The sequence below is a fragment of the Bidens hawaiensis genome, unplaced genomic scaffold, assembly GCF_021521415.1.
Source record: "Bidens hawaiensis isolate Kalapana, Puna unplaced genomic scaffold, B.hawaiensis_p1.1 tig00005523_1, whole genome shotgun sequence".
Classification (NCBI taxonomy): Eukaryota; Viridiplantae; Streptophyta; class Magnoliopsida; order Asterales; family Asteraceae; genus Bidens; species Bidens hawaiensis.
The window spans coordinates 186,801-200,462 of NW_027491356.1; the positions used below are offsets into that span (position 1 = coordinate 186,801).

At 36.0% G+C, this 13,662-nt stretch overlaps 2 protein-coding genes across 2 annotated transcripts; both read right to left on the minus strand.

Annotated features, from left to right (window-relative positions):
* Nucleotides 1–1,420: 1,420 nt before the first annotated feature.
* LOC143630059 (ubiquitin-conjugating enzyme E2 28-like) lies at nucleotides 1,421–2,595 on the minus strand. The gene is made up of 3 exons (XM_077099160.1): nucleotides 2,336–2,595; nucleotides 1,747–1,851; nucleotides 1,421–1,650 (listed from the first exon to the last, which is right to left on the minus strand). Exons 1-3 carry the CDS (start codon nucleotides 2,531–2,533, stop codon nucleotides 1,507–1,509), a joined length of 447 nt encoding a protein of 148 aa, XP_076955275.1. The 5' UTR covers nucleotides 2,534–2,595; the 3' UTR covers nucleotides 1,421–1,506.
* A 1,467-nt stretch (nucleotides 2,596–4,062) lies between these two features.
* Nucleotides 4,063–5,789, minus strand: LOC143630080 (rac-like GTP-binding protein ARAC1). Its single transcript, XM_077099179.1, has 7 exons — nucleotides 5,691–5,789; nucleotides 5,464–5,551; nucleotides 5,281–5,390; nucleotides 5,137–5,200; nucleotides 4,989–5,053; nucleotides 4,810–4,875; nucleotides 4,063–4,533 (listed from the first exon to the last, which is right to left on the minus strand). The coding sequence occupies exons 1-7, from the start codon at nucleotides 5,787–5,789 to the stop codon at nucleotides 4,432–4,434; spliced, it is 594 nt and encodes a 197-aa protein (XP_076955294.1). The 3' UTR covers nucleotides 4,063–4,431.
* Between the last annotated feature and the right edge of the window lie 7,873 nt (nucleotides 5,790–13,662).

Here is a 13,662-nt window from a genome sequence, read left to right on the forward strand (position 1 = left end):
TTCGGGTGTTTGAACTTAAAATTAACAAAAATCAAGTCGTCTGGTTCACCGTTTCGACCTAAGTTTTACATCAATTGACTTGTATCCTCTTTCCAATCAAGAGCCCTAAAACATTAGTTTGAAATTCGGAAAAAAGTATAACGCCGTTAAGTCATTTTTAACGGGGGACCATTGGGGCAACTTTTTTAAATTTAGGACCGCCAGTGGTGATAAAATAATTAGGGATTATTATCGTCCAATACCAGTCAATAGGGATTTTTTATAGAGTGCTGAAATCATAATATATTTTTTTTTTCCATAAAATACGGCTTTATACTGGAAAAGATTCATTTACTTTTTTATAGAGTGCTGGAATCACAATATATTTTTTTTCACGAAATACGGTTTTATTTAAAATATATTTGTAAAAAAATTATTTCCATTCTATTTCTAGACCATTCCGCTCATTCATGTTAATAAAAGGCTAAATAGTAAAAAATGTACTTAAAAAATCCCAACATGTAACTTTAATAAATTATAGGTTAGAGTTATAGATGATACTCGACAGGTAATTAATTAAATATACCTGAAAGGTATTGGGTCGGATAGGGGATATGGATTTATAATAAGATATTAGGTTGAGGTTATCATTTACCAATATCATCCCCAGCCAGTCCATTGCCATCCCAATGAGTTTTGAGGATGCTAGAAAAATGTTTGTGACTTGTGAGGAAATCACTGCAGGCCCGGCCCAAAGGGAGGGTGAGGAGGCGACACGTCCGGGCCTACTCTTTCGAGAGACCCATAATTGTTAAAAACTACAATTTATATTTTATATATAATTTTATTTTAATACAATAGTTTACAAAATGGCTCTTTGATTGAATGGAAAGTGTTTCAGATTATGGTAACAAAGGTCATAAGTTCAATTTTCACAATTAGTGTTCTTTTTTCATAGAAAAAAAATTTTATTTATGTTTTGTATAAGTCATTTTAGTAGCATATTTATTAATAATTGTTTGTTTTGGGCTTTTGAAAGGTAACCTTATTGATAAAATTGTCAAATTATCTATTACATAGTTGAGAACGCGATTTTAGGGCCCGTTTTTTTACTTGTTCCAGGCTCCAAAATTTCAAGAGATTCTCAAAGACGGTAATGAGGAAATAAGTTAGTTTGAGAAACCAGAGATAAAAGGAATCTGAAAAAAGACTAGATGAACTTTTCTTGTGACTGCTCGACAAAGTGGTTTCAACTGGCGCGGGTGAAAAAGATGCGAAATTGAATGCAACCAAAGCATGGAAACACAAAGCTCAAAATTCTATTCATATAGAACATATTTAAAGTACCATTTATTAAAATCCAAATCAGACTCCGTACCACCTTCAAAACTATTACAATCACAATCATAATTCTTTCATATTCCTCATTACCTAATTATTTTTAATTCTTCCCATTTTATGTCGCTCTTTAAACATCATACAAGAATTTGTAATTAGTTACATCACTCAATTCACACCATCATGTTTTCAATACATAGCATATTTTTGAGTCCAACTCTGAGCCATGGCTTCATACTTGACCTTATCAACCTTGCACATGTGTGCGATTTCTGGGACCAACCGGTCATCTGGGTTCGGATCTGTCAACAAAGAACATATCGACAACAAAACCTAGATATATATCCCACAAAACGGATTATTGTTAGTTTCTTATATTAATAAGTAATTTAGCATGTTCTACACATAAAAGAAAAGGAAAAATAAAACCTTGGATACGGTTAGTGCAGGACTCCATTGATCCTTAAGAATATCGAGACATATGTTACCATTGTTGTTTATATTTGGATGAAACACTTTGGCCCTGAAGGCAACCTAGGAGTTATCAAAAAAACATTATTACTAAAAACAACAAATTTGAAGTGGTGAAGACAAGAAGGGGTGTGAATTTCTGACACAGCATGAAATTCGTGTGTTTGGTTTGGTATAAAGTATAAACGAGTTGGGACCATGCTTGGTCAACCCAACGTGTTTGCAGATTGACCTATTTAACCCATATATTTTTTATTCTAAACTGTGTCGGTGTAATATTTTAAATTGGTTGGCGTATCTTATGCCAAAATCAAAAACTAAAAAGAAATCTGACATAAGATTTTATAATCAAAATATAATTATTTTATATAAATTTGTATTTTTCTTTTTGTTATAAAAATGTGAATTTAAAATATTAGTACGTGAAACAACAAAAACTAAAAAATCTTTTCGGTCAAAGTGTTCAGTCAGCCCGCTAATATGTGTGGTGCTCAGGCTCACGTATCTGACACGACCGTTTAGCTCCCATAGAGACAAGAGTTTGTACCTTTGGAGGTTTGAAAGGGTAGTTTGAAGGGAAATGAATTGTAACTTGGAACACACCACCAGAGTACGGGCTATCGTTTGGACCGATGATGGTTGCTTGCCAGTGGAACATGTCTTGAGCCACGGGACCCGCACTACATGAGGCTGGAGGGTCTCTTTGCAAGTCTTTGAGCTCTTTTAAAATCCTCCTAGAAGCCATTGAGACTATGGGGTGTGTGTGTGTATGATGAAAGCATACAAATGGTTTGGTGCATCTATTAATGGGTTTGAGATGTATATATTGTTGTAGAGAGAGAGAGAGAGAGAGAGAGAGAGAGAGAGAGAGAGTGGAGAAGGTATATATTCTACAAAATTTGAGTGAAGAAGAACAAGGGTTTATTAAAGGCCATGTAGGTAAAGGGCAACAAAATTCTGTCTCATCACTTCCAAATGTTAGTTTCACAACAAACCAGAAACCGAATATTACTTTCCGAATAATCCTTTGTATTATAAATTAGCCGTCATTTAACGCGATAGAAAGAATATCGAACGTCAACTCATAAACATTAACAAGTTTAACAGGAAACGCGTCATTTCATTTTATCATACATGTGATTTTAAACAAGTTAATTACTAAAACTTGATGGAGAGTTTTTCTCATGTAAGATATAAAGTGTTTCAGATTTTTATGTTATTAGAAGAAAGGTAGGATCAAAGGATTTAAGCGTATGATTTATATATACTGTTATATATATATATATATATATATGTATATATATATATAGCTATTATTGAACTCCATAAATCATTTTTCAGTTTTTCAAATTAGGTTCAAATGCAGATTCGAATTGGCTTTCGAAAAATATCTCAGCTCCAGGTTGTGGCATCTTATTTTTATCAAACAAGTCTATATGCAGGAGAATTCTAAAAATACTAGTCTACCATAATAGGACACATGCATGCATACAACTATAACCCCACCTAAATTGCATATGGCAACCTTACAAATACAAGTTTATGAAAAGAATAAGATGGACAATTTGATCCACTAAAAGTGAATCAAAATCTTTCTCCATTGATGTTCCACTTGCCAAAACAATCCTAAATATACTTCTACCACTTCTGTATAATCTAAGTGATTATTAGGCATTAAGATGATGGTCAATGGGCCATCATCAACTGTATCTTCATATTCATTCAACATCAAAAGTTGAAAATGACAACATGATGCATCCAAAGCCACTTAATATAACAGGGGCATATTCAATTAGGAGTGTGTATGGGCCGGTTTGGTTTTGGGTTAAACCAAACCAAAACTGAAATTATGGTTTTTCAGTTTTGTTTTTGCATATGGTCATATTATGCATTTGAGCCCGATTGGGCCTGAAACTTACGGCCGAAAGTAATTGTTAACACATCATGTGTCAATGAACTTGGGCCTAAATCAAATAACAAATTAAGGCCATAAATCCATTAAGAAATACTTATAAACAAGTTCATGGTGGTTCAGTTCCGCTTCGGCTTCGGTGAAGGCATAACCAAACTGAACTGTGGTTTTTCGTTTTCAAGAAAAAAAAATCTAAACCTTCAGTTATTAGTTTGAGTCGGTTATGTCGTTTCGCTAATCATTTTTCTCATCCTTAAATCATTACATAACTAATTTAGTCGAGAATGCGAAAACATCGCATAAACACTTGGTGCTTGTTTGAAAAAAGTTAGCCGGGTATGCATTTACCCATCCTATATATCATATTTAAAGCAATAGGTGCAAGTGTTCATGTACGGTTCTTACATTTTTTGACTTATGATTACAAGAAATGGACCAAAGAATAATGCATAAGATAAGAAGCACCATTTGGCCAACTATAAGATAAGCATATAAAATAGATAAAATAAAAATAAACAAATAAACGAAAAATGAATCCAACAACACATTGTTCTAATCTAACTGAATCTCTCGGGTCAAAAGTAAAACATAGAAACAAATAAATCAAAACCTGACATGGATGATGGAGACATATGATAAGCCAAACGTTGCTTCACGCAGACGATCACTGGTAGCCTTGATGATAATCTTTTGGCCCGTTTCGCCATTGACCAATTTGACCTCACTTGTGATCATAATATAGAGCACGCCTTTTGTCCCGCTTTCTTCTTTTTCTTTGACTTTGGAGGAGCAAGAACAACTTTAATTGCAGCATCAAAAACTCCTTTAACATTCTGAGAAACATGATCACAGGTGTCGCATAACGAATTCGTAAAGAGCAAATTACAGTTTTGGTCTTTCTAATTTATATGGGTTCCTTTTATCATAATTTATATTTAAATTTGTGATCGCATATACGAATCACAAGTTTACACATGTGCAAATAACCAAATAAGATTTGTTTTTGGACTAAACTGGTTAAAGAGGGCCGGCAAACCACAACGACCAAAATCGTAATTTACTCATTCCTAAATTGAGTTTAGAGAAAATCTATGCAAAATGATACGTGCCTCTTGTGTTTTGGCGCTACATTCGACATATTCGGGTGCTCCAATCGTCCTCCTTAGCTCCTCTCCCTAAAATAAGTTTAAACATGTATACGTTTACAGGTGTCAGTTTTGACCCGTTTACCTATAAATGGGTCGACTCATATCTGATGCACAAGTTTATATGTGATGATGATCTTTACCTGAGCACTGTTTATGGGAGTTGCACCGGGATGATCTGCAAAGAACTGCTTATCATCCCGAAGATCTATAATCCACCAAGATTCAAATTTAAACAATAGAATTATAAATTTGCTTGCTTTAAGACAGATTATTATTTTAATAACTCACCGAGTTTGGTTCCAACAAGGACTATTGGGACACCAGGGGCATAATGTGTCAATTCTGGAATCCACTGTGCAAAAAATTAAAGATATTATTAGAGCAATCAAAATATGATTTGTTTTCTAAAAAATGATATTGATAAATATTTACCTTCTTAGAAATGTTTTCATAGCTGGCCTTGCTAATAAGTGAAAAGGCTAAAATGAAAACATCGGCCCCGCGGTAGCTTAATGGTCTTAATCTGTTGTAATCCTCCTGTCCTGTTACCAGTGTTTGAATTTGACAAAATTAATAAATTGCTTGATAAAAATGAAGAAATATATAAAAAATTACCAGCAGTATCCCACAAGCCAAGATTGACAGTGGCACCATTGACAACCACATTGGCACTGAAATTATCAAACACGGTCGGCACGTAATCCTGTTAAGAACAAAACAAATCCCAAATTTCTAAATATTATTGATCAAAATCAGATGATACATTTATATGGCATTTCAAAATTGGGGATCTTTATCAGATAGGAATGGAGCCAATTATTACATAATAATAATATATATACCGTAGGGAAGGTGTTGCTGGTGTAGGAGATCAAGAGACATGTCTTTCCGACAGCCCCGTCACCGACAGTCACGCATTTTATGAACTTTGAAGCGCTCATAACTGATCGATCATACACCAATACAAGTTGTTGTTTTCTATCTTGTTTTTGTTCTCTGTTCTTGTTGTCCCTCTAACGGATTCACGCAAACCCTAGGGGTAAATGCAAATTGAATAACAGATGACAACAACAAACGCCTAATTGGGGATCGATGATCAAAATAGATTACCGTATTATAGCCGGGAAAATATGCAGTTGAACCGCTCACTGGGTGGTCGACATCAACTCTCTCAATCTTTTATTTCCCCAACTTTATACCATCAAAACAAACTTTATTAACTTATTCCGTTTTTCTAAACGTGTCAAACGAGTTATTTTACATTGTTAATAGTTAAGTCGGAAACATTGTTAATAGGTTGAGGGTATTCGTATTCAATTTCCTATATTATCTATTCGTATATATCATACTAGATTTTATCCTTATATTACGAGAGTTGTTTTACATTATTCGTTTTTAATATTTATATATGTATATTTGGATTTTAATTTTATTTACTGTAAGAAAATTAATAATTAATATACTTGAGGTTTGATGATAAAATGATTTCACAAATAAATGATATGTTATAATTCGGTTTAAAAGATATCTGGGTTTGGTGATACCCATCACCCATTTATTTTCTTTATTATAAAATTGTTTCTTAATTATAAATAATATCTTTTTTTAAAATAAAATAGGATATTAATTTTTAGTATATTCCTATTTTATAGTATTTTCATATCAAATATTTGATGAGATTATTTTTTAATATAATGAGATGTTATAACCCGTTTAAGAGCTATCTGGGTTTGTTGAGACCTTTACCCGTGAATTCGGGTCAAATGTGTGAGAAGCCTTCATTTACAAATAAAGTAATCTGATGGCTTGAGAGAATGGTTGTTTTACATTTTTCGTTTTTTAATATTTATTTTTTGGATTTTAATTTTCTTTATTGTAAGAAAGTTAATAATATACTTAGGGTTTGATGATAAAAGGGTTTCATAAATAAATGATATGTTATAATCCGTTTAAAAGCTATCTGGATTTGGTGACCCATGACCCGCTTATGTTTTTTACTATAAAATTGTTTATTAATTATAAATAATATCTTTTTCTTTTTAAATTGGATATTAAATTTTAGTATATTCCTATTTTGTAGGATTTTCATATCAAATAATTGGTAAGATTAATTTTTAATTTAATGAGATGTTATAACCCGTTTAAGAGATATATGGTTTTGGTAAAGACTCATACCCATGAATTTGTTAAATCAATGAGAGGCCCCCATTTAAAAATCAAGAAATCTGGTGGCTTTCATAAAAAGGGGTAGCGACCACATCACGACACATAGGATTTTTGGGTTTTCGTTTATATATATTATAGATAGTTACATTAAAAATCAATGCAGTTTTCTTTTTCCTTTTCAATTAAATAATACACTTTTATACTTTTATCATTATCATTTCCTTTTTCTTCACTCATAACTATTTTAAGAAAATATTAAAATATTATACAATGTGAACAGTGAAACCTCAAAGTTAACTTTCATGATTAACATTTTCTCCTTCCTCTCCTCACAATCATTTATAACCATACCATATAATTTACAAATTTCCCTCACATATTTTTAGGGAATAAGTTGAGAATGCTCTAAGAACCGGTATAAACTGGTTAGTGGGTTGACCAGTTTAATTTAAATAGGTTGACGAATCAAACAGTTTATCTAAATTGGAACCCATGCATGACATGCTTTAATTAAACTAAATAAGAGGCATGATAGGTTAAAGAGGTAGCTTCTGAATTACGTAGCATGTCTCTGAAGCTTAACCATTAAGAGGCTCCATTACACGTTAGGATATTACTTCAAGGGCTATCCAAGCCACCAACAGTGGCGAAGCCAGGAATTTTTTTCTATGGGTTCGGAATTTTTTGATGCTTGATTTTTTTCCAGTGTCAAAGTTTTCGGGCCCGAATGAGTCGGGTCGGGTCGATTCGATCATTCGGTTAGATAAATAAAATACAATATCGCTATCGTAACAAAAATATATCGTGAACATTCAATAAAATACAAAGTCATTAACTAAAAAGATATTTCATATTATAACCGTTTCTTACGTGTTTTCATGTTTTGAAAAATATCTTCAATCGCGACTTAGAAAAAGAACTCATTCTCAATATAACAAATACAAGCATTGTTCATATAATCATCACCCAAATGATTACGCAAATCCGACTTCACATGCTTCATTGAAGAAAAACATTTCTCAACCGATAGACCAACGGTATTGGTCGTTGGCGATGGTTGAAACCTTGAAGCGAGTGGCAAAGGAGATGAAGCCATAGTCATCTGGTTGATAGAAAGAAGCTGATCGGTTGCTGAGTCGATAGCCAATGTTTTTATTTGTTTATTTTTTATTTATGTATTATGTTTAATTATGTTAATTGCGTTGGGCTTATTGACCAATTCCATCAATATTTTAGGCTTTTTATTAATCTATATACGGGGTAATAGGGTATCATTGACCCATATAAAAAAATGTTTATTAATAATTATTATTGTTTTTTTAAAAGCTTTTTATATTTTATAAAAATAATATCCGTTACTAAAAAATATAACTAAACTTTTTATAATCAAAGGGTTCGAATATACTTTTTTAAAACGATACTGGGTTCGCTCGCCAAAAAAAAAAGGGTTCGCTCGTTAATTCAACACTATAGGTTATATATAAAACCGAAAAAGAACCGGGTTCGGCCGAACACGGTTGTGTTAGTGTGGCTCCGCCACTGGCCACCAATACCATAGATGCATAATCAAACACACTCTAACTCTTATCGATTCAAAATCATTAAAAATGCACCAAACAGCCCATGCATGTTAACCTAAAAGTTGGTTATTTTTATGTAGTGTTTCAGTTTACGTAAAAAATAACCGATTGTATCAAGGTGTAGAGTTTGGTAAAAAACAACCTCAATATTCTCTTGAGGATTGAATTTTATATATATATATATATATAGGAGAGGGATATTTTGAGAACCATGGTGAGTTTTAAGAACTTAAGAACTCAATTCTAGGCCACACATTTAATTAATTGGATTGAAATATATGGTTGAGATTAAATCTGGCAAAAAAGTCAAAGTATGAGAGAGAATAAAGATGTAAGTGGTTACACTAACTTTTACGTCCGTTACACATGTGTAAAAAGTCGACTCGGTGCAGAAAAAAAATCTGTAATTTTTTACGTGTATGTAACCTACACATATTACGCATGTGTAAAAAAAATTTCGAAAAAAAAAATCGTTACACTGAGTTCTTTCGAGTTCTTAAAACTCAAAGGGGTTCTCATTTGAAATCTCACCTATATATATATATATATATATGATGAGGATCATGTGAGAATTTTTTGAGAATTGAGAACTATGAGAACCATTTTAAACCACAAAAAACCCAAAAATAAAAAAAATCATAAAACAAAAAAATAAAAAATATAAAAACCAGAATTCTTATTTATTATCCCGGTTTCTAAAAAAACCGAAAAAAAAATTTCTCGGTTTAGCTAAATTATGCATATATGTATAATATATACACATGTGTTTTTTTATACACATATGTATAATTTAAGATAAATGATAATGTGCATATGTGTATATTACGTAAACTAGAGATTAAATGAAAGTATACATATGTGTGGTATAGTATGAATTAAAAAAAACGAAAAATTTTTTTTCTCAATTTAGCTAAATTATACATATATGTATAATATGTACATATATATATATATATATATATATATATACATATACATATGTATAATTTAAGGTAAATGATAATGGTACATATGTGTACATTACGTAAACTAGAGATTAAATGAAAGTATATATGTGTATAGGTATAATACGAATAAAAAAATTTGGTTTTTTTAATGAAACCGGAATGAAATATAAGAATTTTGGTTTTTTTTTTTACTTTTTTAAAATTTTCACTTTTTTTTTTTGTTTTATAATTTTTAAATATTTTTTTAGAGATTTTTTTAGTGGTTCAAAATGGTTCTCAAAATTCTCAATTTGCCAAGGGTTCTCTTAGAATCCTTACCCTATATATATAATTGGTTACATAAATCACTCCTTGATTATAGGAGGTTGACTAACGAATACAGGAAATAAATCAATTACATTAATTTACAAATATTCTAAATTTATCATCTAAAACCCCCTTCAACCGGAATGGTGGTGGTCCAAGACATAACATAGTACGAAAAGCTTCAAACAATGCCTGTGGAAGACTTTTGGTGAAAATGTGTGACATCCCACATCGGTTGAGGAGGAGAACTAAGCCTTCTTTATAAAGAGGTGGATACCTTCCCCATCATAACGCGTTTTGGGCGCTTAATGGTAGTGGATGAGAGGAGAACTCCACAATTAAGAGTGCTCAGGTGGGAGCATTATCAGGATGGGTGACCTCCTGGGAAGTCTCCACATAGGCAACCAAAAGGAAATCCGTGAGGCGATGGTGGTACGTCCCGGCCAAAGCGGACAATATTATGATGCAGCGGTAGCTGGGCTGTTACAGATGGTATCAGAGCCTTGGTTCGAGGGATCCGAGCATCCCCGAATGCTTGGACTCGAACTATAAGAAAAGAGACCAGTATGCCCACCGCTAGTAGCTGCACGCCAAGAGGTAACTTTTAATTAATTAGTCATTCATTTAGATTTAAAAGTTCCCGGTATGTGATTAACTGTTTAAGTGTTAGATGGAAGGCTAACGAGGTTAGGGGCAGGGGGTGGTTAGGACGGGCGGGTAAAGTAAACGACTAATTACACTTGATCAACGCCATTAGCAGTTTACCCTTACCTTACATGTTTTAATTACAACTTGTACTTGACCGTGTTAAAATTCTGTCTTTGTAGGGATAAGTCATGGTTAATACTCGAGCAGCTAAGAGAGGTGGTTCTAGTGTTCGTGGTCGTGGTCGTAAGCCACGTGCCGAAGCCGAGAGTGAGATTCCTACTTCCCAGCAGGACACCCCGATTCATGAGGAGGGGGATAACCCCGCCTTAGATCCTGCTATGCGCGCCGGCTATCGCGGATGGGGTTTACTAGGTGCTCCATAACGCCATTCTTGAGATCGTTGCTGAGGCCGTCAGGGCCATGGAGGAGTCACTGGTTGGTAAGGGTTCGGATAGGGGAAGGAAGAGTAAGGAGGAGCAGGTAGAAGAGGAAGAGGAAGTATATGTGCCGAGTGGGGATGAAGATGAGGTGCGGACTATTAGTGTATCTACTCGGGGTTGCTCGTATGGTGACTTTAAGAAGTGTGACCCCCCTTATTTCGATGGTACTAAAGATGCATTGGCAGCACATCAGTGGGTGAGAGACATGGAGGCTGTTCTGAGGGTTAGTAAGTGCAAAGGGGATGATATGGTAACTTATGCTACTGCCTCGTTTCGTTCCGAGGCATTATGTTGGTGGGATAACTTGGCACAAGCTATGGGTGATCGTTCGATTAGGAGGATGACATGGGATGAGTTGAAGAAATTGGTTCTCGATCAGTTTTGTCCTCCACATGAATTGGATAAGATAGAGCAGGAATTCTTGACCTTGGAGGCTGGTACTATGTCGCATCGGGAGTATACAACCAAGTTTAACAAGATGGCTCATTATGTCCCGACTTGGTTACTCCCGAAACCAAAAGGATTAAGAAGTACGTGAAGGGGCTTCCAGTGGATATTCGTAGGGGTGTGTTGACTACCGACATGAACTCTTTTCACTCGGTGGTCACTCTAGCAGGTATGCTGTATGATCAGAGGGAGAAGTTACCGCCGCCCGAGAATAGGAAGACATGGAACTCAAATTCGTATGGTAAACGGCCCGGGGAAGCAAATTTAATCCGTCTGAGAAAAGGGTAAAGACTGAGACTTCTGAGTTCAAAAGGGGTGCGGAATTCGGTAATTGCAAGAAGGCGGAAAGCCGCACAAAGGGGAATGTAGGATTGGGTCTGGCACTTGTTTTCGTTGTGATAAGGTAGGACACCCTCATTTCGAGTGTCTGACATTGACCTGTTTCCGTTGTAAGGGTTCGGGTCACTTGACATCAAACTGTCCTTCCAGTAAGGCGGGGGGGGGGGGGGGTCTGGGCAGGGGACTTCCTCGAGGGGGAAGATGGATGAGAAACCGAAGGCCAGGGCGAGGACTTTTAACATCTCCAAGAAGGAAGCGAAGGAGGATGCGGATGTCGTTTCAGGTACTTTTTCCTTATTTAGTTTCATTCCACCATTATAATTTCATGTTCCTTTGAAATCGTATGTGTTGACCGTGTAGCTGAGCGGTAGTATAATAACGTTCCAGGCACTTTCCTACTGGATGAGTTACAGGTGTCAGTTTTATTTGATTCGGGCACCAGTAGGAGTTTTGTGTCTACCGCTTTTTGTTCCTTGTTGAATAAATCACCCGAGCGCGTAATCGATGGGTTTGAGGTTGATGTCGCCGTAGGAAAATCCGTGTTTGTGTCTAGGGCTATTAAGGGTTTTTCCATAGAGTTGTATGGTTATAGATTTCCGTTGCGATTGTATTTGATGCCGCTTGGTTGTTTCGATGTGGTGCTCGGGATGGATTGGCTCGCGAATGTTGATGCTCAGATCATTTGTGGTCAGAAACTCGTTCGTCTAAGGGCCCCGGATGGGACTCGAATTACGGTCTTCGGTGATCGGAATTTTGCGACGCCACATATTATATCCATGCTTAAGGCGGGGAAGTTGATGCAGCGGGGGTGCGGGGCGTATCTAGCATATGCTATGAATGTGAATACCGAGGTGGCTACCGTCGGTGATGTTCCTATTGTTCGGGATTTCCCGGATGTATTTCCAGATGATTTGTCAGATGTGCCGCCGGATCGCGAGGTCGAGTTCCAGATAGACCTTGTACCGGGCACCAAACTTGTTGCCCGAGCTCCCTACCGCCTAGCGCCGAATGAAATGAAGGAGCTTATGGCTCAGTTGGAAGACTTGCTAGATAAGGGCTTTATTCGACCGAGCATCTCACCTTGGGGTGCCCCAGTCCTGTTCGTTAAGAAGAAGGACGGCAGCATGCGAATGTGCATTGACTACCATGAGTTGAATAAGCTCACTGTTAAAAATCGGTACCCGCTCCCGAGGATCAATGACTTATTTGATCAACTCCAAGGGGCTAATTTGTTCTCGAAGATCGACCTTAGGTCCGGGTATCATCAGCTAAAGATTCGGGAGGAAGATATTCCTAAGACTGCCTTCCGCACTCGTTATGGACATTACGAATTTCTGGTGATGTCTTTCGGTTTGACCAACGCACCGGCTGCGTTCATGAATCTTATGAACCGGGTGTGTAGACCGATGCTCGATCGCTCGGTTGTTGTGTTCATCGACGACATTCTTGTGTACTCTAAAAGTGAATCCGATCACGCCGGTCATCTCAGGGAAGTATTGGAGGCTCTGCGAAAGAACAAATTGTATGCGAAATTTTCTAAGTGTTCCTTCTGGTTACGTGAGGTTCAATTCTTGGGCCATGTTATTAACCCGAGTGGTATTCTGGTTGATCCTGCAAAGGTGGAAGCCGTGAATGATTGGGAGTCTCCTAAGTCTCCAACCGAAATCCGTAGTTTCCTTGGTTTGGCGGGGTATTACCGCCGCTTTATTCCCGATTTTTCGAAAATTGCTTATTCTCTGACCAAGCTGACTAAGAAGAGTGTTAAGTTCGTTTGGGGTACGGAGCAGGAGGAGGCTTTTCTCGAGTTGAAGAACAGATTGACGCATGCCTCGATCTTAGCTTTACCAGATGGCACCGATGATTTGGTGGTGTATTCTGATGCCTCTTATCAGGGGTTTGGGTGTGTTTTGATGCAGCGAGGTCGAGTCATCGCTTACGCCT

What these genes read in the sequence shown, in the direction of transcription:
- LOC143630059 (XM_077099160.1), bottom strand. Translation starts at nt 2,533, where the DNA reads ATGGCTTCTAGGAGGATTTTAAAAGAGCTCAAAGACTTGCAAAGAGAC. An exon ending in ACCCTTTCAAACCTCCAAAG is followed by an intron (nt 1,852 to 2,335) that starts GTACAAACTCTT and finishes GATAACTCCTAG; the next exon opens with GTTGCCTTCAGGGCCAAAGT. An exon ending in CTGCACTAACCGTATCCAAG is followed by an intron (nt 1,651 to 1,746) that starts GTTTTATTTTTC and finishes ATATATATCTAG; the next exon opens with GTTTTGTTGTCGATATGTTC.
- LOC143630080 (XM_077099179.1), bottom strand. Translation starts at nt 5,789, where the DNA reads ATGAGCGCTTCAAAGTTCATAAAATGCGTGACTGTCGGTGACGGGGCT. An exon ending in CCTTGTTGGAACCAAACTCG is followed by an intron (nt 5,054 to 5,136) that starts GTGAGTTATTAA and finishes GGTGGATTATAG; the next exon opens with ATCTTCGGGATGATAAGCAG. An exon ending in CTCCCATAAACAGTGCTCAG is followed by an intron (nt 4,876 to 4,988) that starts GTAAAGATCATC and finishes AACTTATTTTAG; the next exon opens with GGAGAGGAGCTAAGGAGGAC.